The sequence below is a fragment of the Artemia sp. Qi Xiang Cuo genome, chromosome 4, assembly GCF_049724085.1.
Source record: "Artemia sp. Qi Xiang Cuo chromosome 4, ASM4972408v1, whole genome shotgun sequence".
Lineage (NCBI taxonomy): Eukaryota > Metazoa > Arthropoda > Branchiopoda > Anostraca > Artemiidae > Artemia > Artemia sp. Qi Xiang Cuo.
This window is the reverse complement of record NC_142797.1, coordinates 22,913,693-22,939,940: the sequence shown is the minus strand read 5'-3', so window position 1 is coordinate 22,939,940 and position 26,248 is coordinate 22,913,693. Positions and strand designations below refer to the sequence as shown.

The 26,248-nt window shown below is 35.4% G+C and overlaps 2 protein-coding genes across 2 annotated transcripts in view; both read left to right on the top strand.

Moving 5' to 3' along the window:
• Positions 1-26,248, top strand: part of LOC148952893 (uncharacterized) — a 448,257-nt gene that overhangs the window by 170,699 nt on the left and 251,310 nt on the right. The window lies entirely within an intron of this gene.
• Positions 21,691-26,248, top strand: part of LOC148952899 (uncharacterized) — a 40,653-nt gene continuing 36,095 nt past the window's right edge. Inside the window, 2 exon segments of the mRNA XM_089088151.1 lie at positions 21,691-21,837; positions 23,407-23,553. Coding sequence (XP_088944277.1) covers positions 21,696-21,837; positions 23,407-23,553 — 289 coding nt within the window. The 5' untranslated portion in view covers positions 21,691-21,695.

Sequence of the window (26,248 nt, the reverse complement as noted above, 5' to 3'; positions counted from 1 at the left end):
ATAGGGATGTGGGGGTGTGTCCTTCTCAAAAACATATTTTCTAGCTGGAAATCAACTAAACTGAACAAAATGGCTATCTCAAAATTTTTATTGGATCATTTTGGGGGAATGAAGGGCGTAGGGGGGCTAGTTGCCCTCCATTCACTTTCGAATATAAAAAAGGGTACTAGCGCTTTGAATTTCCAATCGAATGTGCCTGTTTTGAAGTTTTTACGACAACGCCTTCTATAAATACCTTAAATGCCACCAGGGAATAACTTAAAACCCTTGCCCTGAGGGTTGTGAGGGAGTTTCCTCCTCTAAAACATATTTTCTATCTGGAAAACAACTACGCGGAACAAAATAGCTATCTCAAAATTTGATTGGATTTGTTTGGGGGAATGATGGGCGTGGGGGGGCTAGTTGCCCTCCAATCACTTTCCCCCAAATGTAAGTTATGCCCCCAGGGCATAACTTACAACCTTTGTCCTGAGGGTTGGGGGGGTAGGGGTTGTCATCCCTTAAAGACCTAGTTTCCAAAACTTTCAACTACGTTGAATAAAATGGCTATCTAAAAATTTTGATTGGATGTGTTTGGGGAAAAGGTGAGCGTGAGAGGGGGGTTAGTTGCCCTCAAATCAGTTTCGACCATGAAAAATGGTAATAGTCCTTTGAATTTCAAATTGAATGAGCCCTTTTTCAAGTTCCTACGACAAAGATTTCAATAAAAACCTTATATGCCCCCAGGCCATAACTTATAATCCTTGCCCTGAGAGTTGTGGGGGAGTGTCCTCCTCAAAAATATGTTTTCTATCTGGTAATCAACTACCCTGAACAAAATTGCTATTTCAAAATTTTTATTGGATGTGTTTGGGGGAATGATGGATGTGGGGGGGGGGGGGGCCTAGTTGCCCTCCAATGACTTTTGATTATTAAAAAGGGCACTAGCCCTTTGAATTTCCAATCGAATGAGCTTTTATTGAAGTTTCTACGACCACACCTTCTTTAAGAACCTTATATACCCCCAGGGCATAACTTAAAACCCGTGCCCTGAGGGATGTGGGGGAGTGTCCTCCTCAAAAACATGTTTTTTTTATCTGGAAATCAACTATGCTGAACAAAATGGTTATCTCATAATTTTGATTGGACGTGTTTGGGGGAATGATGGGCGTGTGGGGGGTGGGCAGAGTTATACTCCAATTACTTTTTAATATAATATAGGTCACTGGCTAATTCAAAGCCCATTTGAACGAGCATATTTTGAAATTTCTGCGAAAGAGCTTACTATAAAAACATTATATGCCCCGATGCCATATCTTGAAACCTTAGCCCCGAGGGTTGTGAAGGAGTGTCCTCCTCAAAAAGATGTTTTCTATCTGGAAATCAACTACGCTGAACAAAATGGCTATCTCAAAATTTGATTGGATGTGTTTGGGGGAATGATTGGCGTGGGGAGGGGGGGATCTAGTTGCCCTCCAATCACCTTCGACTATTAAAAAGGGTACTAGTCCTTTGAATTTCAAATCGAATTAGCCCTTTCGAAGTTTCTACGACAACGCTTTCAATAAAATCTTTATATGCCCCAAGGGCATAACTTACAACCCTTGCACTGAGGGCTCTGAGGGGGTTATCATCCTAAAAGACAAAATTTCCAGAACTTTCAACTACGTTGAACAAAATAGATATCTCAATATATTTAATTCGATGTGTTTTGGAAAATGGTGGGCGTAAGAGCCCTTTTGAAGTTTCTACGAGAACGCTTTCAATAAAAACTTTATATGCCCCCAGGGCATAGCTTACAACCCTTGCCCTGAGGGCTGTGGGGGGAGGGGCATTTATCCTCAAAGACCTAATTTCCAAAACTTTCAACTACGTTGAATCAAATGGCTATCTAAAAATTTTGATTGGATGTGTTTGGGAAAAAGGTGACCGTGAGAGGGGGGTTAGTTGCCCTCAAATCACTTTCCACTATTAAAAAGGGTACTAGTCTTTTAAGTTTCAAATAGAATGAGTCCTTTTTCAAGTTTCTACGACAAAGATTTCAATAAAAACCTTATATGCACCCAGGACATAATTTATAATCCTTGCCTTGAGGGTTGTGTGGGAGTGTCCTCCTCAAAAATATGTTTTCTATCTGGAAATCAACTACCCTGAACAAATTAGCTATCCCAAAATTTGTATTGGATGTGTTTGGGGGAATGATGGGTGTAGGGGTGGGCTAGTTGCCCTCCAATCACTTTCGACTATTAAAAAGGGCACTAGCCTTTTGAATTTCCAGTCGAATGAGCTTTTATTGAAGTTTCTACGAAAACACCTTCTTTAAAACCTAATATAGCCCCAGGGCATAACTTCAAACCGTTGCCCTGAGGGATGTGGGGGAGCGTCCTCCTCAAAAACATATTTTCTATCTGGAAATCAACAACGCTGATCAAAATGGCTATCTCAAAATTTTTATTGGATGTGTTTGGGGGAATGAAGGGTGTTGGGGGCTAGTTGCCCTCCAATCACTTTCAACTATTAAAAAGGGTACTAGCCCTTTTAATTTCCATTCAAATTAGACTGTTTTGAAGTTTCTACGACAATACCTTCTATAAAAACCTTATATGCCCCCAGGGCATAACTTAAAACCGTTGCCCTGATGGTTGTGGGGGAGTGTCCTTCTCAAAAACATATTTTCTCTCTGGAAATCAAGTACTCTGAACAAAATGGCTATCTCAAAATTTTGATTGGATGTCTTTGGGGGAATGATGGGCGTGGGGGGGGGGGCTAGTTGCCATCCAATCACTTTTGACTATTAAAAAGAGTACTAGCCCTTTGAATTTCCAATCGAAGGAGCCTGTTTTGAAGTTTCTACGACAACACCTTCTATAAACTTATGTGCCCCAAGGCCATAACTTAACACCCTTGCCCTGAGGGTTATGAGGGAGTGTCCTCCTCAAAAACATATTTTCAATCTGGAAAACAACTACGCTGAACAAAATGGCTATCTCAAAATTTGGATTGGATGTGTTACGGGGAATAATGGGCGTGGGGGGGGGGGCTAGTTGCCCTCCAATCCCTTTAGACTATTAAAAATGGCACTAGCCCTTTGAATTTCTAATTGAATGAGCCTGTTTTGAAGTTTCTACGACAAAGCCTTCTATAAAAACCTTGTATGCCCCCAGGGTATAACTTAAAACCCTTGCCCTGAGAGTTGTAGGGGACTTTCCTCCTCAAAAACATATTTTCAATCTGGGAATCGACTACGCTGAAAAAAATGGATATCTCAAAATTTTGATTGGTTGTGTTTGGGGGAATGATGGGCGTGGGAGGGGTAGTTGCCCTCCAATCACTTTCGACTATTAAAAAGGGTACTAGCCCTTTGAATTTCCAATCGAATGATTCTGTTTTGAAGTTTGTACGACAATGCCTTCTATAAAAACCTTATATGCCCCCAGGGTATAACTTAAAACCCTTCCCCTGAGGGCTTTGGGGAAGTGTCCTCCTCAAAAAGATATGTTCTATCTGGAAATCAACTACGCCGAAAAAAAAGGCTATCTCAAAATTTTGATTGGATGTGCTTGGGGGAATGATGGGTTTGGGGGGAGGCTAGTGGCCCTCCAATCACTTCTGACTATTAAAAAGGGCATTAGCCACTCCAATTTCCAATCGAATGAGTCCTTTTTTAAGTTTCTACGACAACTCCTTTGATACGAAGTGCCCGGGTATGGAGAACCAAAAACTGAGTCTCATTGAGTCTCACAGCCGTTATTTGAAATGCCGTTCTTCGATTTTTGTCCTTCGTTCTTAGAAGGACGAACTGAGTCTCATTCTTAGAAGGACGAACTGAGTCATACTCCGTTTCACTACTTTAGTTTATTTTTGAGCGCCATAATTTAAAATCCAAAACAATGCAAAAACACTGCCAACCAGTGAATTGATTTGTTTAACTTTATTGATATCATGGATAGGACGTTTCATCTAAAAATAGTAGAAATTTGTTTTGTAGGTGTGTCAGAGCTTTAATATCTTTTAAAAAGTTTGTGGAAGCAGTTTTAGCATCAAGTGCTTGCCAAACTTACCCAAAACATTTATGAGGTGCAGTTTGGAAAATCTTAAGAGGAATTCTTCCATATCATAGATTGCAATTACTTTCCAAAATATATGGGAGGTAAGCCCTGACCCTCCTTTGCCTAACCCTCCTCCCATCCAAAAAATATTTACAATACTTTATTCCAAAAACTTATACAGAAAAATATTTTATTCCAAAACATACTATGAAGAATAATTGTAGCTAACACATTTAGCCTGCAATTCTGCTCTACTTTACCCCAACCCTCCTAATAATCAAATCTATACCTGAAATTAAACGTTTCCTATTTTCTCTGTCAATCTGTCTCTTTTGTTATAATGCATGTACCTGTAAATTCAATCAATTGTTACAAGAACTAGAAAAAGAGTGACAGGCAGTAGAATGCATTTGAAGTATATAATTTTGGCTATATATTTGCACATTAGGGGGGTGAAGTATAGGAGAGCTGCATGCTCTCCCATACTGGATATGTATTTTTTCCCCTGGATATGTATGCTAACTGGATGGTCATTTGTACCTGATGCTGTCCCTACTGCTTTTCATTAGGTGAGAAAAAAATCCAAAGAGAGTCTCCCTGGAAAAAAAAGAGCCCAAAAGTGAGATTGAATATGTCAAAGCTTGAAGGTTTATTCCTTCTGTCTGTTTAAGGAACATAGATGCATAATGGAAGCTTTGTTCATTTCTATCTTAAGGATGCCCTACATTTATGACCCTACATTAGGTGGTTGAAAATGGTCCTTTTTACCCATAATTTGCATTGCTTGTTTTCTACAAAAGTGTTTTTTTTACTAATGACTCATTTATATCAGAGGCTCATTTACAAGTTGATGACCTACTTTAGAATCCCTAGTCTCGAAATTACATTTGAATTTGTTGAAGCTAGGAGGTATAGACCCCCTGTCTGTTTCATAGGCAGCGTGCTAGCGCTGCCTAAGTAAAGAAGGATGTGGCCACAATGTGTTTTTTTTTCCATACCCGGGCACTTCGTATCGAAGGAGTTGTCGTAGAAACTTCGAAAAGGCCTCATTCAATTGAAAATTGAAGTGGCTAGTACCCTTTTTAATAGTCGAAAGTGATTGGAGGGCAACAAGCCCCCCCCCCAGGCCCCCCATTCCCCAAAAAACATCCAATCAAAATTTTGGGATAGCCATTTTGTTCAGCGTAGTTGATTTTCAAATTGAAAATATGTTTTTGAGGAGGACACTCCCCAACAACCCTCGGGACAAGGGTTTTGATTTATGCCCTGAGGGCATATAAGAACGATGTTGGCACCATTTACTATTTATTATTTTTCCTTTAGAGCAGGGCACTTCATATGGAAGGGGTCGTCGTAGAAATTTCAAAAGGGGCTCATTTAATTGGAAACTGAGAGTTCTAGTGCCCTTTTTAATAGCCGAAAGTGATTGGATGGCAACTAGCCCCCCCCCTACGCCCATCATTTTCCCAAGCACATCCACTAAAATTTTTGAGATAGCCATTTTGTTCAGCGTAGTCGATTTCCAGATAGAAAATATGTTTTTGAGGAAGACACTCCCCCACAACCCTCACCCTTAATGGTCAAAAGTGATTTGAGGGCAACTAACCCCCCTCTCACGCCCACCTTTTCCCCAAACACATCTAATCAAAATTTTGAGATAGCCATTTTATTCAACGTAGTTTTAAGTTCTGGAAATTAGGTATTTAAGGATGACAACCCCTCCCCCCACAGCCCTCAGGGCAAGGGTTTTAAGTTATTACCTGGGAGCATATAAGGTTTTTATTGAAAGCGTTGTCGTAGAAACTTCGAAAGTGCTCATTCAATTGGAAATTGAAAGGGCTAGTACCTTTTTTAATAGTTGAAAGTGATTTGGATTGTGACTAACGCCCCTCTCATGGCCACCATTTTCCAAAACACATCCAATCAAAATTTTGAGATATCCATTTTGTTCAACGTAGTTGAACGTTCTGGAAATTAGGTCTTTTAGGATGATAACCCCCTCAGAGCCCTCAGTGCAAGGGTTGTAAGTTTTTCCCTGGGGGCATATAAGGTTTATATAGAAAGTTGTTCTATAAATCATAGGCAGCGCGATCGCGTTGCCTAAGTAAAGAACGGGGATACTCGAGAACAAGACAAGAAACGGGGACAAAGTAAAGAGGAGGTAACTCCCCCACAACCCTCTGGGAAAGGGTTTTAAGCTATGTCCTGGGGGCATATAAGAACGATGTTGACACAATGTATTATTTATTATTTTTTCCTTTAGAGCAGGGCACTTCGTATCGAAGAAGTTGTCGTAGAAACTTTGAAAAGCGCTCATTTAATTGGAAATTGGAGTGGCTTGTGCCATTTTAATAGACGAAACTGACTGGAAGGCGACTAACACCCCTTCCACGCCCACTATATCCCGAGACACATCCAATCAAAATTTTGAGATTGCAGTTTTGTTCAGCGTAGTTGATTTCCAGATAGAAATTATGTTCTTGAGAAAAGTCCTCCACAGCCCTTAGGGCAAGGGTTGTTAGTTATTCCCTGGGGGCATAAATTTTTTTTTAGAAGACGTTGTCGTAGAAACTTTAAAAAAGGGTAATTCGATTGGAAATTCAAAGGACTAGTGCCCTTTTTAATAGTCTAAAGGGATTAGAGGGCAACTAACCTGCCTCTCACGCCCACCATTTCTACAAACACATCTAATCAAAACTTTGAGATAGCCATTTTATTCAGCGCAGTTTTAATTTCTGGAAATTAGGTCTTTGAGGATGACAACCCCTTCCCCCCCCCCAGAGCCTTCAGGGCAAGGGTTGTAAGTTAGGCCCTTGGGGCGTATATGGTTTTTATTGAAAGCGTAGAAACTTCAAAAGGGCTCATTCAATTGGAAATTGAAAGGGCTAGTGCCTTTTTTAATAGTGGAAAGTTATTGGATAATGACTAACGCCCCTCTCACGCCCACCATTTTCCCAAACACTTCCAATCAAAATTTTGAGATATCCATTTTGTTCAACGTAGTTGAAAGTTCTGGAAATTAGGTCTTTTAGGATGGTAAGCCCTCAGATCCATCAGTGCAAAGGCTGTAAGTTATGCCCTGGGGGCATATAAAGTTTATATAGAAAGTTGTTATAGAAATTTCAAAAAGGGCTCATTTGATTGGAAATTGAAACTGCCCTTTTTAATAGTCAAAAGTGAGTGGAGAGTAATTAATCCCCCTCTTACGCCCACCATTTCCCCAAAAACATTCAATCAAAGTTTAGAGATAGCCATTATGTTCAACGTAGTTGAAAGTTCTGGAAATGATGTATTTAAGGATAAAAAAACCAGAGCTCCAAGGGCAAAGGTTGTAATTTCTCCCCTGGGGCATATAAGGTTTTTATAGATAGAGTAGTCATAAAACGTCTAAAGGGGCTCATTCAATTCGAAATTGAGAGGGCTAGTGCCCTTTGTAATAGTCGGCAAGGATTAGAGGGTAACTAACCCCCCTCTCACGCCCACCATTCCTGCAAACACATCCAATCAAAATTTTCAGATAGCCATTTTGTTCAACGCAGTAAAAAGTTCTGGAAGTTAAGTCTTTGAGAATGACACCCCCTTCCCCAGCACTCAGGGCAAGGGTTGTAAGTTATGTCCTGGGGGTATATAAGATTTTTATTGAAACTTTTGTCGTATAAACTTCAAAAGGGCTCATTTGATTGGAAATTGAAAGGGGTAGAGCCATTTTTAATAGTTGAAAGTGATTGGAGAGTGACTACCGCCCCTTTCACGCCCACCCTTTTCCCAAACATATCCAATCAAAATTTTGAGATAGCCATGTTGGTTAACGTAGTTGAAAGTTCTGGAGATTCAGTCTTAAAGGATGACAACCACCCTAACAGACCTTAGGGTAAGGGTTGTATTTTATGCCCTGGGGGCATATAAGATGTTTATAGAAAGCGTTGTCATTTCCAAAAGTGCTCATTCGATTTGAAATCGAAAAGCCTACTGCCTATTTTAATAGTCGAAAGTGATTGGAGGGCTTGACATTTTTTTTATAGTAAAGATAGATGTGGGTATAATGTATTATTTGTTGTTGTTGTTTAGACAAGGGCGCTTCGAATCGAAGGAGTTGTCGTGGGAACTTCAAAAAGGTCTCATGCGATTGAAAATAGAAAGGGATGATGCCCATTTTAATAGTCGAAAGTGATTTGAGGGCAACTAATCCCCCTTTCACTCCCGCACTCCTACACCCACCCTCCCACGCCAACCCTGCTATTTCTGCTCTTAAAATTTAACCAAATCAAAATAGCGTAAGTGTATTCAAGCTATCAAAGAAAGTAAACAGATTTTTTCGGAATGGTAACAAGTGTTCCATATCAGGTAAACTAGAGGAGGTATGAAACTAAATTAAACAGTACTATTTGTGTTCAGATTTTTAAAAGGGTGTATGTTGTTAAAAATTGCTGAAAATTTTTCTCCACTATACAAATAGCAGGCCAAACTATAAAGTCTTAAAAAACGAAAAGATTTAAAGGACTATTTTGTTTTTCCCTGAAAAGACTATATCAGTGTAAAACGAACAGAAATTAATTAAAAAAAAATTTTCCACAAAATAAGTTTTTCAAAGAAAAGTAAAGAACTCCATTAAACAAAAATGAGCAAAAATAAAATCAAATAATCTACCAAGCTCGAAACTACCACAAATCAGCATCAATAAATAAGTGAAAGCCAAAATGAGCAGAAATTAAAATAAATAACCGAGTCAAACTCAAAATGAGCAGGAAATTAACATAAGTTGGGCGTAAAACCCTTATGCCTTCCCAATACCACAACAAAATTTACACTTTACTGAAAAAATACAAATGAATGTGCATTGTCAGCTTAATATACATATACTGATATTTAGTAATCAAAATGTTAATATTATTTGATTTATTAAAGTTATAAAAGTAAAAACATTTATATTTTTTAAGTTAAGTACAAATTTTGTTCTGGCCTTGGGAAGGCATAGGGGTTTTGCGCCCAACTTATGTTAATTTCTGCTCGTCTTGAGTTTGACTCGGTTGACGCTTGGTAGATTATTTGATTTTATTTTTGCTCATTTTTTCTTTAATGGAGTTCTTTACTTTCTCTGAAAAGCTTATTTTGTGGAAAAAGTTTTAATTTATTAAAGAAAATGGATACATATAAGTAGGTTTTATTGCACTAAAACCCTAGGGCCATGGAAATAAAAAACAAATAATGAAAAATAACTTAATTATTTTACATTGCAAAAACAACGAAACAACGAAAAACAAGAACCAAAACAGAAACAAAGAACAACGAATAACAAAATTCTTCAGCTGTGTTCCATTGCCAACTTTAGCAATTGTCCTAAGTTTTTAAATCTTGCTAAATATTCATTCTCTGAATACATGCACAAGCCGTCTCCCATCAAACCTATATTTTCAATAAACTTTATTTGTCAAGTCACTCAATTATACACACACATACGCCACATGACCCATACTCTGATTTATACTTCCACAGATCATACTAAGATAAGCACCATCTTACTTACAATTCAATCTTTCATTTAATGGGTTTAAAAGAAGGCTTCTGTGGCTTAGTCAGTACTTTAAATAAAAGTTCAAATAAGGATAAAATCTTTTTAATAAACAGTGATAACTTTCAACAACAGTGATAAAACCTCTTACAAAATACTAGATATTTCGGTCACATGCATATGTAAGCAAAATATCTAGTATTTTTCGTGACATTTTATCACTGTTTGGGAAAGTTATCACTGTCTATTAAAAGGATTTTACCCCTATTTAAACTTTTATTTATCATCACGGAAAGGCAGTTTGGTCTCCAAAATTATCTAAGTCAGTACTTAAGCATTTTTTTTAATCTTTGAGCAACCTAAAGGTGGTAACAAGAGACGCCTGAGACTAAGAAACCAAGCTTATTAGTCTTAGTAATTTTTCCCCTCTGGGTCCAAGCAATTTCTATCCAGCTTTTGCATACAAGTCCAGTGAACCTAACCTGCCATGAGTCAGCCTACAAATCTTGATCATCCCTTAGCTCTTCGACTATCTATCTTCGTTCTTCCCTACGATGGATCAATGGATAATACACTATCTACCAACAAGTAAAATGACATCATTTTTATACAATCCTAAACAGAAATTTGTATATGATTGGTTCAGACTCTTTCAAAAATTTTTAAATACAACAGGGATTTTAAAATGAAGTTTACTGAATCAGTAATATGAATATTTACATCATTTTCTAAACTTAGCACTTTTTTAAGAAAAATTTTCAGCAAAGCAAATACACAGCTTTAACCTTAATCTATGTAAGCTCTAAAAAATTCCCGGCAGCAGGTGCAAAACATATCTGTAAGGTTCTTGGTGTGACATTGTCTGCTTCAGTTTCTAGCTGGATTTCTTTGTCAGAGTCACGTTCCTGCTCTAGCAACTCTACTGCTTGTTTTGAAGTATTCAGAACTATCCTTTCAATTTTCGTTGCGGTTGAAATTCTATCTGGCTGATTGAAATTCTATATATGGTTTGAAATTAAGAAAGTTCTTATAAGCCGTTTTTTCAGCTAAAACGACGTTCTTAGAACGGCAAAATAAAACGCAATTTAAGAGTAAAACTTAGAACATCTTCCTATAACTAAAGGGCTGGGCACACGTAGCTGATTTCGAGAACTGATTTCAGCATCAATGGATAAACGATAGCGGTAAGAAAAATTCGTCCAAAGAAAAATTTATTGCGCGAGATTTTCAAAACAAAACATCATGGATACAAATAGTCAACTGAAGTTTATTAATTTTTGTATGATTGATGTCAGCTTAGTTCTCAGCTCAGTAGCGGGGTTTTTCGCCACAGACGTCACTGGCTGGCTATTTATTTGTATCCCTATTTCTTTTGTGACGATCATGACGAAAATCGGCGTCAAAACTAGAAAATTTTTAAAGCTCAAATCGACGCCTATTTTTTTTAAAATCGGCGCTGATTTGGAAATCAGCTCCAGAATTCAGCTACATGTGCCCAGGCCTTAAGAACGACGAACGCCGAAAGCGAACGCAGCTATTGTGAAGCACACAAAACCCATCTCCTTCGTCATAATCATTAATTCGCGTGCATTTTGAATGGTTTTGAATGCTCACTTTTCACTAAGGATTTTAATCGGTTTTATAGATAGACAATTTGTCAGATCAGAGGGAGGACAGAGTTAATTTCATGAAGGTAGGCAACAGTAAATCATGTTGAATAATGTACCAGTAGATTATCTCTTAAATACTCTTTTGAAATAGGCTATACATCAAGTCCAAGATTGTAGTCCCTGTTAAGGAAAGATAAATCTTGATCAAAATAATCACCTGAGAACTGGGGTTCTTACCCTATAGCCTTGGGCTATGTCTGGTCCCATGAGGGAAGGAAGCTGGGTAATAATTCTCTTAAATTTTAGCCTAAATTTCTAGTATATGGTTTTAGATAATTAGGACTAGGCTAAGGTGTAAATGTATGAGCAGTCCATGGTAAGTTTCTTGTTGTTCATATTATTGACTTACAAATAAAGTAAACATACTACATGCAACCTCTTTTTTATGCTCTTTCTAAATAGCCTATAATAATCATTTTTGTCAGAAATGAATTTCACCCCCACCCCTATATATACCAATTCATAGATAATTTCAGAGACCACACTGTCTTTCCATGATGATGAAATAAAAGTTCAAAATAGGGATAAAATCCTTGGTAAAAATTTACAATTGTGGCATATGATAGGGAGACATGTTAAAAAAACAATTCTTACTTTAAAATATGTAAAATGATCCTAGTTAACATATTATCCAAGGGGGGAAACCTTTATCCTCAAATCTTTACTCTTTTTCCCACTTAAAAGAAAGAAATTTTATTTTTGCCATGCTTTGAAGACAATGTGTAAATCATTTGAAATTGATGCTATAAATTGTTTTTTATAGATGGGGTTTATGCCAGTTGTTGTCAGTTAATATCATAGCACATGTTCAAAGAAAAAGCAGTGGTATATTGAAATATATCTGATTCAGGGCATATATTTGCACATAAAGGGGGATGGAGCAAATATATACCCTGATTGGGATATATTTAGGGGTTAGTGTACAGTTCATTTGGTTATATTTAGGTTCAGAATGCAGTTTTGGTTATATATTTGCTCATTAGGGGGGTGGATGTATATACTCTGTTAATATATAGGTTTTATGAAATTCATGAATTTAAAAAAAAACTGTATGTATATGTATGTTTATAGCAATTAATTAAAAAAAACTTTTTCCACAAAATAAGTTTTACAAAGAAAAGTAAAGAACTCCATTAAACAAAAAATGAGCAAAAATCAAATAATCTACCAAGCTCAAAACTACCACAAATCAGCATCAATAAATAAATGAAACCCAGAACAAGCAGAAATTAAAATAAATAACCAAGTCAAACTCAAAATGAGCAGAAATTAACATAAGCTGGGCACAAAACCCCTATGCCTTCTCAAGACCAGAAAAAAATTTGCACTTTACTGAAAAAACAAATGAATGTGCATTGTCAGTTTAATATACATATACTGATATTTAGAAATCAAAATGTTAAAATTATTTGATTTATTAAATTTATAAAAGTAAAAACGTTTATATTTTTTCAGTAAAGTCCAAATCTTGTTCTGGTCCTGGGAAGGCATAAGGGTTTTATGCCCAACTTATGTTAATTTCTGCTTGTTTTCAGTTCAACTCAGTTGATTTAATTTCTGCTCATTTTGGGTTTCACTTGTTTATTGATGCTGATTTGTGGTAGTTTTGAGCTTGGTAGATTATTTGATTTTATTTTTGCTAATTTTTTGTTTAATGGAGTTCTTTACTTTTCTTTGAAAAACTTATTTTGTGGAAAAAGTTTTTTTTAATTAATTTCTGTTCATTTTATATTGACATAGTCTTTTCAGGGAAAAAGAAAATAATACTTTAAATCTTTTTGTTTTTTTAAGACTTTATATTTTGACCTGCTATTTGTATGCTGGAGAATTTTTTTTAACAACATACACCCTTTTAAAAATCTGGACACAGATAGTATTGTTTAACTTAGTTTCATACCTCCTCAAGTTGACCTGAAATGGAAAACTTGATAACATTTGCAAAAAAAATCTGTTTACTTTCTTTGATAGCTTTGATACACTTACACTATTTTGATTTGGTTAAATTTGAAGAGCAGAAGTAGCCTCAAAAGTTTGAACATAATACCCTTAGTTGTTACTGGGATACTGCTGAGCTGCCTTATTGGGAATTAGCATTATCACAGTGCATTTTGATTTAACCTTAAGGCAACATTTAGTTTTTTAAACATAAGGGGCAAATGGTAGGGGGGGAGTGGAAGGGGGATTAGTTACCCTCCAATCACTTTTGACTATTAAAAGGTATCAGCCTTTTCTATTTTCAATCAAATGAGCCCCTTTTGAAGTTCCCACAACAACTCCTTTGATATGAAGTGCCCTGGTCTAAACAAGAAAAACAACAAAAATATTACTAATCACTTTCAACTATTAAAAACGGCACTAGCCCTTTGAATTTCAAATCAAATGAGCCCTTTTCTGAAGTTTTACAACAATAACTTCTATAAAAACCTTATATGCCCCTAGGGCAAAACTTAAAACCCTTGCTCTGAGGGCTGTGGTTCACTATTCTGCTCAAAACATATTTTCTATCTTCAAATCAACTAGGCTGAACAAAATGGCTATCTCAAAATTTTTATTGGAGGTGGGAGGGAATGATTGGGGTGGGGGGGGGGCTAGTTGCCCTACAATCACTTTCGATTATTAAAAAGGGCACTAGCCCTTTGAATTTCCAATCAAATGAGCTGTTTTTGAAGTTTCTATGACAACGTCTTATATAAAAACATTATATGCCCCTGGGCATAACTTAAAACCCTTGCCCTGAGAGTTGTGGAGGAGTGTCCTCCTCAAAAACATATTTTCTACCTGGAAATCAACTATGCTGAACAAAATGGCTATCTCAAAATTTTGATTGGATGTGTTTGGGGGAATGATGGGCAGGGGGGGGGGCAAGTTGCCCAACAATAACTTTTGACAATTAAAAACAGCACTAGCCCTTTGAATTTCCAATCGAATTAGCCTTTTTTGAAGTTTTTACAACAACACCTTCTATAAAAAACTTATAAGCCCCCAGGGCATAACTTAAAACCCTTGCCCTGAGGGTTCTGGGGGAGTGTCCTTCTCAAAACATATTTTCTATCTGGAAATCAACTGGCCTATGCTAAACAAAATGGCTATCTCAAAATTTTGGTTGGATGTGTTTGGGTGAATGAGGGATGTGGGGGGGGGGAAGGGGGCTAGTTGCCCTCCAATCACTTTCAACTATTAAAAAGGACACTAGCCCTTTGAATTTCCAATCAAATGAGCCCCTTTTGAAGTTCTTATGACAACACCTTCTATAAAAACCTTATATACCCCAGGATATAACTTAAAACCCTTGCCCTGAGGGTTGTTGGGGAGTTTCCTCCTCAAAATGTATTTTCTATCTGGAAATCAACTATGCTGAACAAAATGGTTATCTCAAAATTTTAATTGGATGTGTTTGGGAGAATGATGGGTGTGGGGGAGGGGCTTGTTCCCCTCCAATCACTTTTTGACTATTAAGAAGGGAACTAGCCCTTTGAATTTCCAATCAAATGAGCCTATTTTGAAGTTTCTACAACGACGCCTTCTAAAAAAACCTTAGATGCCCTCAGGGCATAACTTAAAACCCTTGCCCTGAGGGTCGTGGGGGAGTGTCCTCCTCAAAAAGATATTTTCTATCTGGAAATCAGCTATGCTCACAAAATGCCTATTTCAAAATTTTAATTGGATGTGTTTGGGGGAATGATAGGCATTAAGGGGGGGGGGGCTAGTTGCCCTCCAATCACTTTCGGCTATTAAAAAGTTCACTAACCCTTTGAATTTCTGATCAAATGAGCCTGTTTTGAAGTTTCTATGACAGTGCCTTCTATAAAAGCCTTATATGCCACCAGGGCTTAACTTAAAACCCTTGCTGTGAGTGTTGTGGGGGAGGGTCCTCCTCAAAACCTATTTTCTATCTGGAAATCAACTATGTTGAACCAAATCGCTATCTCAAAATTTTGATTGCATGTGTTTGGGGGAAAGATGGGCATGGGGGGGGGCTAGTTACCCTCTAATCCCTTTTGACTATTAAAAAGGGCACTAGCCCTTTAAATTTCCAATCAAATGAGCCTGTTTTGAAGTTTCTATGACAATGCCTTCTATAAAATCCTTATATGCCCCATGGGCATAACTTAAAACCCTTGCCCTGAGGGTTGTGGGGGAGTGTCCTCCTCAAAACATATTTTCTATCTGGAAATCAGCTACACTGACAAAATCTCAAAATTTTGAGTGGATGTGTTTGGGGGAATGATGGGTGTGGGGGGGGGGGGGCTAGTTGCCCTCCAATCACTTTTTACTATTAAAAAGGGCACTATCGCTTTGAATTTCCAATCAAATGATTATGTTTTGAAGTTTCTACCACAATGCCTTCAATAGAAACTTTAAATGCCCCAGGGCATAACTTAAAACCCTTGCCCTGAGGGTTTTGGGGGAGTGTCCTCCTCAAAATAATATTTTATATCTGGAAATCACCTATGCTTAATAAAATGGCTTTCTCAAAATTTTGATTGGATGTGTTTGGGGGAATGATCGGCAGTGGTGGGGGGGGGGCTAGTTTCCCTTCAATCACTTTTAACTATTAAAAAGGGCAGTAGAATTCGCAATTTCCAATTGAATGAGCCTGTTTTGAAGTCCCTACGACAAACCCTTCTATATGAAGTGCCCTGCTTTAAAAAAAAAAAATAATAACCTGCATATTGTGTCAACATTGATCTTATATGCCCTCAGGGCATAACTTAAAACCCTTGCCCCAACGGTTTTGGGGGAGTGTCCTCCTCAAAAAGATATTTTCTCTGTGGAAATCAACTACGCTGAACAAAATGGCTATCTCAAAATTTTGATTGGATGTGTTTGGGGGAATGATCTGGGGGGGTGGGGGGCTAGTTTCCCTCCAATCACTTTTGACTATTAAAAAGGGCACTAGGTACTCCAATTTCCATCAAATGAGCCCTTTTCAAAGTTTTTACGGCAACTCCTTCAATACAAAGTGCCTGGGTATGGAGAAAAAAAAACCAACAAAAACACATTGTTCTTTACTTAGGTAGCACTAGCGTGCTGCCTATGATATTTTATATTTTTGCCACTGCTTTATCTATCATTTAAAAAAAAGTGACTGTGACTGTATTTTTGCCACTGCTTTATCTATCATTTAAAAAAAAGTGACTGTGACTGTGACTTTATCTATCATTAAAGTGACTGTCATCAGTAGTACAACTACTGATGAGATCAGTTTTACACCTGATGTTGGTCACTGTATATTTGACTAAAATATCTGGTATTTTTGTGAATTTCTATACACTGTCTATTGAAAAGGATTTTATCCCTATTTTGGACTTTTATTTTAATACCAATTCAGGGTATATATTTGCAAATTAGGGGGGAGGGTGGGGGTAAATTTTCTTTCTGATGTAAATGAGAGGTAAGTTTATACTTTCCTCCCACCCCTTCTAATATGCAAATATATACCCTGAATTGGTATATATAGGGGTGGGGTAAAATTCATTTCTAAAAAAAATGATTATTATATTTGGAAAGAGCATAAAAAAAGGCATTGAGTGGCATGTTTAGTTTATTCATAAGTCAATAATATGAACAACAAAAAATTTACCCAGTCCATTACAGAAGGACACATGTAAAAAAAAAAAAAAAAAAATTTTACTTCATGACATGCAAAATGATCCTAGTTAACATATTTTCAAGGGAGAGAACCTTCATCTTCGCTTCTATTTCCATCAGCAATAAAATTTAAGAAAAAAGCCATGTTTTTGATAAACATTTTGTCTCTTTTCAAATTTGTGCTGAATGATATCTCATCCTACTAATTGTTTTCTAGATGGCATACATTGTGGCTGTTCCTAGTTTACTTTTAAATGATTATTGAAAATGCAGAGGCAAAATAACAAAACTAATTTAACAACAAAACTACAAACACTATGAACAGCCAGGATGAATGCCATCTATAAAAAAAATTGTAGGATGGCATATCATTCAGCACAAATTTGAAAACAGACAAAACGCTTATCAAAAGCAAGGCTTTTTGGTAAATTTTTGGCAGTTCGTATTATTGACTTACAAATAAAGTGAACATACCACACAATGCCTTTTTTATGCTCTTTACAAATATAATAATGGCTTCTATTGGAAATTCAAATTAAGCCCTTTTCGAGCTTTTGAAAATGACCAAAATATTTCTAGTTTTTGGGTATATAAAAAGGTTTTAAACATATGTTTTAAACTCACTGTTTCATTATAAATCCATTTTTTCAATGTTATATAATCCACAAGCACTGACTTTCCACAATTAAGTTGGATAAATGAAAATTCCAAAAATTAATTTTGCAATACTATGCTGTTTTCTTCTTCCTTGATGCAAAATGTACAAAAATGCCTTTTCAACAAAATATCAAAAATATTAAAGCCAACAGAAGAAGGTGTAGATAATTATCCCACAAGATGCTTTACCAATGCAGTATTGAAATTTAAAGATACACAATATGTTATGTTCAAAATGTCAGCAAGTTCATGTTGTCAAGGTTGCAAAATCAAGTTGTTTGAAGCTGCAATTAAATTTTTGCACAAGGTTGATGACAGTATTGATTTTTTCTGGTGCATTTTTTTATTTATTTGTTAATTACTAAGTTGGAATGATTCAATTAATTTTGATAATTGTTAACATTAATTATGCTAATTATTAATTTAAAATTAAGTCAACATTAGTAATAATTTTTGTAAATTTTTGGCAGTTCATATTATTGACTTACTAATAAAGTAAACATACCACTCAATTCCTTTTTTTATCTTCTTTACAAATATAATAATTGCTTCTATTGGAAATTCAAATTTAAGCCCTTTTTCTGCTCTTGAAAAATGACCAAAATATTTCTAGTGTTTGGATGTAAAAAGGCTTAAAACATCTGTTTTTAATTTTCTGTTTCATTATAAATCCATTTTCTTATTATTATATTATATAATAGGTAATCTAATAGTCCTATGTTGATTGCCTGTTCAAACTAACAGTCCTATGTCAATTTAATTCTTGGTCAACCTGCCTGAGACTCTAGGCAGGTGTGTCTTTCCAAAAACTAACACACAAGTACAGTGGCGGATCCAGGAGGGCATGCGCCCCCCTAACGTTGTCTAAAGTAGTGTAATTTACTTAATCAACGCAAGTTTGTGTTAATTAAACTTGCTCCCAATGCAAGTTTATCAGATCAATCTATTTTGCACCCCCCCTTCCCTAAACAAGTCCTTGATCCGCCCCTGCACAAATATTTGTCCAACAAGAAAGTCATACTTACTCCCGCCATTTACCTGTGCCATTTAAAAACTTGCCTCTCAATTACTTGGGCTATCTGTCTTGGCTTTTTATGCAATTAGCCATGTATTGATGCCTACTGCAAAATACTTGATTTTAAATTCAGTTTTGACTCTTGAACTGAAAATCAAGTATGTTGCAGTAGGCTTCAAGACAGATAGTCCAAGTAATTGAGAGGCAAATGTTTAAATGGCACCAGAATTTTTACTTTTGGCTATAATATACAATTTTTTATGAATCATTTTTTTGGGTTGCTTCCTTTTTAATCAACTGTTCCCTGAATATAGCTTAATTTTGTCTCATTAACAGGGGCATATGGGAGGGCCTGCAATTTTTATGGTAAGAAGATTATGTTTTGGAAAGGTTTTGAATGACAAATCCAATTCTACCACAATTTTTTTTTTAATTCTATTGTTTTTATCTCAGGATTAGCCTTCATAAAGGGTTAATAATTGCTCAAGCATTAGAAGTTATAGAGGTAGGCCTTGGTATTTAAAAAAAAAAATTCAATGTCCTAATTTGAGCAGAATATCTGTTCTGTAAAATTTCATTCACTTACTTAAGAACTTTCCTAGACCATAAAAAGATCCTAGACTGCAGTTGAACCACTCAATCAAGCATGGACGCCTGCCAAAAATATTGTAGGAGGAAGGGCACCAGAATAGCAGTGGTGAAGGGAGGAGGAGAAGGTGAATACATGTGAAGATAAAATGTTATATGCACAATTAAATTCTCAAGGAAAAAAGAAAAGTACTTAATTTTTATATAGCCTACCAAATGACGCAAAATTCAACAAATTTGTGAATGGTGAAGATTCCTGGCAAAAACATAAACTCCTTTAATTAGTAGCCTACTTATGTATTATACTGCCAACACTCAAGAAGTGAAGTTAGGTTAATCCTAATGAAAAATACCAAAACATGATAAAAATATAATACTTCAGAAACAAATTTAGGCTATATATTTAAACTTTAGGGGGGTGGGGGGGTAACCTGACCTAAACTACCCCCCCCCCCCTAATTATTGTACAAATATATTTCCAAAATTATATAATTCCAATGTATTCTGTCACCCGCCACTTGTTTTCCACTGAGTGTAAGCTAATTGTTTCTTAATACAGACAGCTAAAAGTGGTTTGTTGCCAGCATAAACTTGAGTGTTGGCAGTATAATGCATAGTACCCTGTAATCTATCACGCATTCAAATAATATATATTTAAGATTAATATATTATGGCCTAAACCTAGAGTAAAAGAAAATAAGACTCAAACTAAATTACAGAAAATAAGAGAAAAAGGTATCATCTTAAGGGGTCCATTTAATTTCTGAGTAAAATGACAGTTATATTTTGAAAGAACATAAAAAAAAGGTCTTGAGTGGTATGTTTGTCTAATTTATAGCTTGATAACAAATATATCTCAAAATTTATCACAAAATCCCCTACCCCTCTCTCTGTATAGGTTCCATGCTTTCCCTTTTTCATTTTTGAATAATTTTTCAATCTAACTCTCTTATATTTTTAGACCTTTGAAAATTGAACAGAATAGCAAAAGAAAACAAAATTTAAACTCACAGCCCAGCTGTCTAAAATAACCCTCTTTGCATTGATGCTCAGAATTATGCTGAATGTAAACGTGTTCAAACGAAATTCTTTACCACAAGTCACTAGAGAATCTTTGGTGAAATGGTATAGTCCTATAAACATTATGGTTTTAATAGAATTGGAAGAAAGGTCAGTAATTCAATGATTTATGTCTGGTTTTTGATGGGTAGTAAATAATTGAGACAAAAACTTTGGAAAGTAGTGAAAATATTATGTCAAGTTAAGCGAAAGTGATAGTTATTAGGGGTGGATTGTCACTAGTGATATATCACTAGGGATTGAAACACTGAATGAAAGGGATTCCAAGTAGAATTGCTACTGTGCTACTCCACGTTTTGCATGGTGGAGCACAACGTGTGTTTTGCAGCTTTTCTTTGAATTATTTTTTTTTATATGTAAATGGTATTTTCAGACAAAATCTTTCAACAAATTTGAAAACTGCCAAGTAGCATTGCTACATTGCTTCCCACTTTTTGCACGGTGGCACCTGATCCTTTTATTTGATGCCTACTATGTCTTTTTTTTTTACTATGGTGTATCAGAGCAATATTAATCTGAATCAAATTAAGAGGCTTCATATACGTTGGGGGGGGGGGGGGTAGGCTTCTCACTTGAGATATTTGTAGCTAGTCAGTATAAATCATGACCCCAAGGACCATAGATCTGCTGGTTCACTATATAAATTGACTATTTGGAAATATAAGAACTAATACAATTGCTAGATGAAAATACTGACACCACAACCACCAAAACTTCAAATTGCAAAAACTTTATTCATGGTCAATTTCACCCACTCAATTTCTAGATTAGTGAAAAAGAAGAACTTGATAAATAAAATTATGAAATTAAATACTGAAAAATGTTTACCACAGTTTACACAAAAATAAGTAACTATAGCACCTTGATTATTGCTTTTAACTGTAAAACAACAAAGTAACTACACAAAATTTACATGTTAATTTTGGTGACCAATTGATTATAAACAAGTGCTGCAAAATGATCTTAAAACTCAAGAATTATGATAATTTATTTGATAGTTTGCATCAAATGTTTAATTTGAATTTTTCAGATTTTCCTCTAACCAAAATAATTCATGCTCATAAGGCTGTTCTGGTACATTTGACATTTGTATTGTTTCTCTCTGGATCCAAATTTCAAGCAATTATTTCTACATTATAAGAAATCAAAGACATGGGTACTTTGTGAATTGTTAATTAAATAAAACAAGTTCGTAAAATGCCAAAAACTTAGTAAAATTTACAACCCTCACCCCAAACGTTTTGTCTTGTGTCACTCTGTCTAAAGCTGGCATTTCACCAACATATTGCCTACTGTGGTGATAATTCTGAACCCTCTGTTGCTCCACCTTTAGATCACTGTGCTCTGTGCCCATTTAATGGGCAAATGGATCACTGTGATCACTTTGTTCTCCTTTAATGTCTTCTAGACAATATGTTTGAGTTGTCTTCCATTGTGCTTGAGTTGCCAGCCATGATTGACTTGATGTTGCCTCTGCTTTTTACTAGTGTAGTTTACCTTATCATGTCTTTTGTAGTGTAGTTTGCATCATTCAATCACTTTATCTTTTAGAATTCATGGATCCTTTGAAAATTGAGACTGATGAACCCTTGGAAGTTCCAAATTTTGTTCAGTCATCCAATGATTTGGACGCTCCTAAAAGCAGTTTCCACAGCTTGTCCCAGCTTCTGATTGGTTCTTTTACATTAAATGAAGAAGGTATGCCCTCAAAGAGAAAGAGCGCAAAAGCCTCTTTTTGTTTATTTTATACTTGGGTCATGTTTTATAAAATGAAGCATAAACTGGTGACACTCTTTGTCTCAGTCCATATGAAACCATATAGGATTATTCCTTTCATTGGTGGTAGCAGCTACTTTTTTTTGGACGATGGAGGATATTAAGTTGAAACTTTGTTGCTACTACAATTACCACATCTGCTCATGCAATTTAACTTAATTAAAAGTGTAAGCATATCCGGGTTGTCAAAGAGCATAGATAGAATTTTTTGAGAATGGTATTAAGTTTTTTTTCAGGCTAAAATGAGGTGTAAAACTAAATTAAACAATGCGATCTGTTTCCAGATTTTCAAAAGTGTATGCTGTTACAAAATTGTTGAAAAGTTTTCTCCTACATACATAAAGCAAGCTAAACTATTGATTCTTATAGGACAAAACAGAAAAGACATAAAATATTAATTTTTTTTTCCATGAAAAAGAGTGAATCATTAAAAAACAAACCTGAATTAAATTGAAAACTTTTGCTATTAAATAAGTTTTCAAAGAAAAGTAAATAACTCAATTAAATCAAAAATGAGCAGAAATAAATTCAAATAATCTTCCAACTGTAAAACTACCACAAATCACCATCAATAAATAAATAAAATTCGAAACGAACAGACATTTTTATGAATAAATGTACTTTACTGAAAAAAAGTTGAATATGTATTGACAGTCTAATATATGTACATATTATTTATTCCTTAAAGTCTTAATAATTTTTGATTTATTAAAGTAAAAAAAAATTAAAACAGATAACTGAATATTTTGAGGTTCCTTGTCTAAAAATTGTAATGTTAGTGTAAATGCAAAAAAAATTTGATTCCTTTTTAAAATTCCTCCATTTCAGAATTTTGATACAACGTCCCTGTTTAGGCAAGTAAACTTTATGTGTGCCAAAATTAGTGTTTATTTTTCTGCTTCTGATCTCTCTTATAGTATTAAGAATCAAATAGATTCAAAACTAAAGAAAAGACTTTTTTTTTATCCTAACTAAACTTACTTAGCATTCGAATAAACTTATCATTCAACTTATATTTTTGCATCTTGAGCTTAAATTTTTTTGCATGCTGACAATAGTAGGCTATGCGTAATGCAGGTACCAATCAATTGCAATTTGAAATTATTGCAAGATCTGTTGTTAGAAAAGAATGCAAAACCATTTTTCTTTAAATTATTCACTGGAGTCTGTTTTAGACTTAAAGAAAATGAGTTGGGGAGGGCAGGAGAGGTCTCAAGTATTTTGTAGTCTTTTCTCTTTTCCTTTGTTTTAACTAGATTTACCATAAAAATTTATGGCAGCTATTTCTAGTCTACTGATAAATTGTCAATGCTGTTGTATTCTCCAAAATTTGTAATTTACAATAAAAGCCCAAATAATGTGTACAAGGCCATTGCCAAGGCTTCTCCTTTGAGAGAAGGAAATAGGGATCATTGTATAGTTTACTATACGTTTTATCTTGCCATGTGTTCTGTAATACTTTTTTGTGTCATTTAATCACTTATCTTTCAGAAATCGCAGATCCTTTGCAAATTAAGAATGACAAGCTCATGAAACTTGCAAATTTTTCTCAATCATCCTATGGTTTGGACACCCCTAAGAGTATCTTCTGCAGCTCTTCTCAGGTTCTGGTTGGTTCTTTCACATTAAATGAAGAAGGTATGCTTTCAAACAGGAAGAATGCAAAATTATTTCCATCCTTTTGTTTATTTTGCATTAGGCTAATTTTTTTTTTATCAAATAAAGCATAAAATGGTATTTTGACACACTTGGTCTCAGTCTTTGTGAATCTTGATGTGATTTTAATTTTTGGAATGTGTAAAGAATATAGAGAAAATGCTCAGAGTCTCTAGATCCGCCCAGAAGGCTTAACTAAAGAAATTATAGCAAAATTCGTTATTAAAAAACAAGAAAAATCAACCATGGGTTGCTAGTGTCTATTATAGACTAAGAGAAAATAAATTCGGAGGGGAGAGGGTATCACATATTTCTTAGGCTTTTCTTTTATTTTTCTTTGTTCTGCCTGGAATCAAGATAAAAATAATTACTTGGAAAAATGCTCCTGGATCTTGTTTGAAAGCTCTGACTTTCAGAGTACATTACTTAGAGAAAAAAAAAAGAAAATATATTGTTGTCAGCAATGTTCAGACATTTGGAGGTAAAGAAATCATTTATATTTTATAAATAATTTTTCGTTTATATTTTTTCCTGAGCTCGTGGCCCCTGATGATACATTCTCCTTTCTCTAATTAAAGACTTCGGCCTCTTTACTGTCCAAAACCAAGTTATGCCATTTCTTGTGAAGCTAGGCCTATTACTCTTTATTGTTCATTTAAATTATGTCTTTACTTACCATTACCTATCATAGTATGTAAGTTAGCATCAATTTACTGTAGTTCAAGGATCTTCCTAAACACTCTTTTCTTACCCTAATTACACAGAAGAGGTAGATTTTGAAACTTGGGAAATGGCTCTTTCTAATGTAAATTGAATACCAAATCTTGAATCAGGTCCAAATATAGCATGCAGATTAATTGCAAATCAAGTACCGGCTGACTCGGTGACAAAAGGGATTTTATCTGATTTTGTTCTAAAAATAGTTAGTGCTTACAGGATGTACAAAAATTTGTGCATATTCCTAACAAATTTCAGTTTGTCCTTGCTCCTTGCCAATTTTTTAAAAGAAGGTTAGCGAGATAGTATTTTGTTAATTGGCTGATTTGGAAACTATATGACAATTATCTTAGGCTGGTGAGACTGATGTCTTCAGGATTCACACCCATCCTTTACCCTTTTCAAGAAAGTGTTAATATCTGCTTGAAACTTATGTGGGAAACACTCAGAACCAAGGGATGTTTTTTTCAGAGGACTAAACCACCCCTAAACACTGCCCATCTTTTGCTTGCTCTTAATTTATTAATGATGGTAATTTTGGTCAACTATCTGGTGTGCCTCAAATTTTTTAAAGTCAGTGAGTTTTTGAACTCGAAAAAGCTGAACCCTGCTTGCACCTAGACCGTAAAGATAAGAGGTATCAGCGCTATTTGGCGAAGTTATTAGCAGTTCAACAAACATGCTCCTTGGCTATTTGTGTATATTCAAGTGATCAAATCTATAATTTGAGGCATAGATTTGGACTTTGGTACTCCTTCCTCCTAAAAAAAACTATTAGTAGAAAGGTGCATACACTACACCTCTTCTTTGAAGAAGAAACTGGTAAAGATTTTTCAATTCTTAAGGTCAGAGACGTCACTAGCCAAAATGTTTATTTTTTGGGAGGGGGAACAGTGGTAGATTTTACTGGCCAGCTAGTCATTTTCAAAGATAATTTCTTAAACCACATTGGCCTGACATCACATAAAGAAAGAAAAACGAGCAAAAATGGGGTTTTTATAGGCCAAATGAAGATACTGAAAAAACGAAGCGAATATTTCGAGAGGACAAACGCCTCTCTTCTTCAGCGCGAAACGAAACGATGTATCAATAAAAGCCAAAAATTAAAAGAATTAAAACCAAATACCTAACAACCATAAAAGCGAGTTATTCGCCAATATCCGCGATTTGCACAAAATCCAAAAAAATATGATCTGCCATCGACGGATACTAGCGAACAACTGAACAAAAGAAAGGAATCAATTCATTCACTTGAAAAACAAAACGAACCAGCAATTAAATAAGTTGGAAAACTATGTCATTTGATTTCGGATTTTAATTAAGGCATTTCTTGCAGACACCCTTTGAGACCTAAGGGGTTGTTCACGTGTTTGATTAGATGACTGAGAAAGTGGTTCAAGGTTTATTTCAGGGATCACTAAAGTATTGGCTTCTCTTTTGAGAAAACCGAAATATGACTCATTTATTCTTAAATCACCGGAATCTCTGTTTAAAGCTAGACCTAAATGTTGGTATTTATAAATTTCAACAGCTTCTCTGTAGTGCTGGACAATACCCTTATCATTCGAAATAAGACTAGCTTGATTAAACAAAATAGTATGGTCTGGTTTTTCGAAAATGTGCTCTGCAAGGGCAGAGTCAAAATTTTCCGGTTTTTTCCGCTTTTTAAGTGTATTATTAATTGAGCTAGAATACTGAGTTAATCTATATGTTAGTCGCTGATTAGTTCTTCCAATATACCAAAGACCACACGAACAAGGAATTCTGTAGACACCGGAGTTTTCACCTATCGGGATAGGGTCTTTACCTTGATAAATTTGGGACCTGATAGTTTTACTGGGTCTATAATAAGTGTAAATGTTATTTTTCCTTAGATTTTTTGAAATGTGGTCTGAAATCCCTTTAGTGTATGGGAGACCAAGATAAACTGAATTTTCCCTTTTATTTGTGTTTTCTGTGG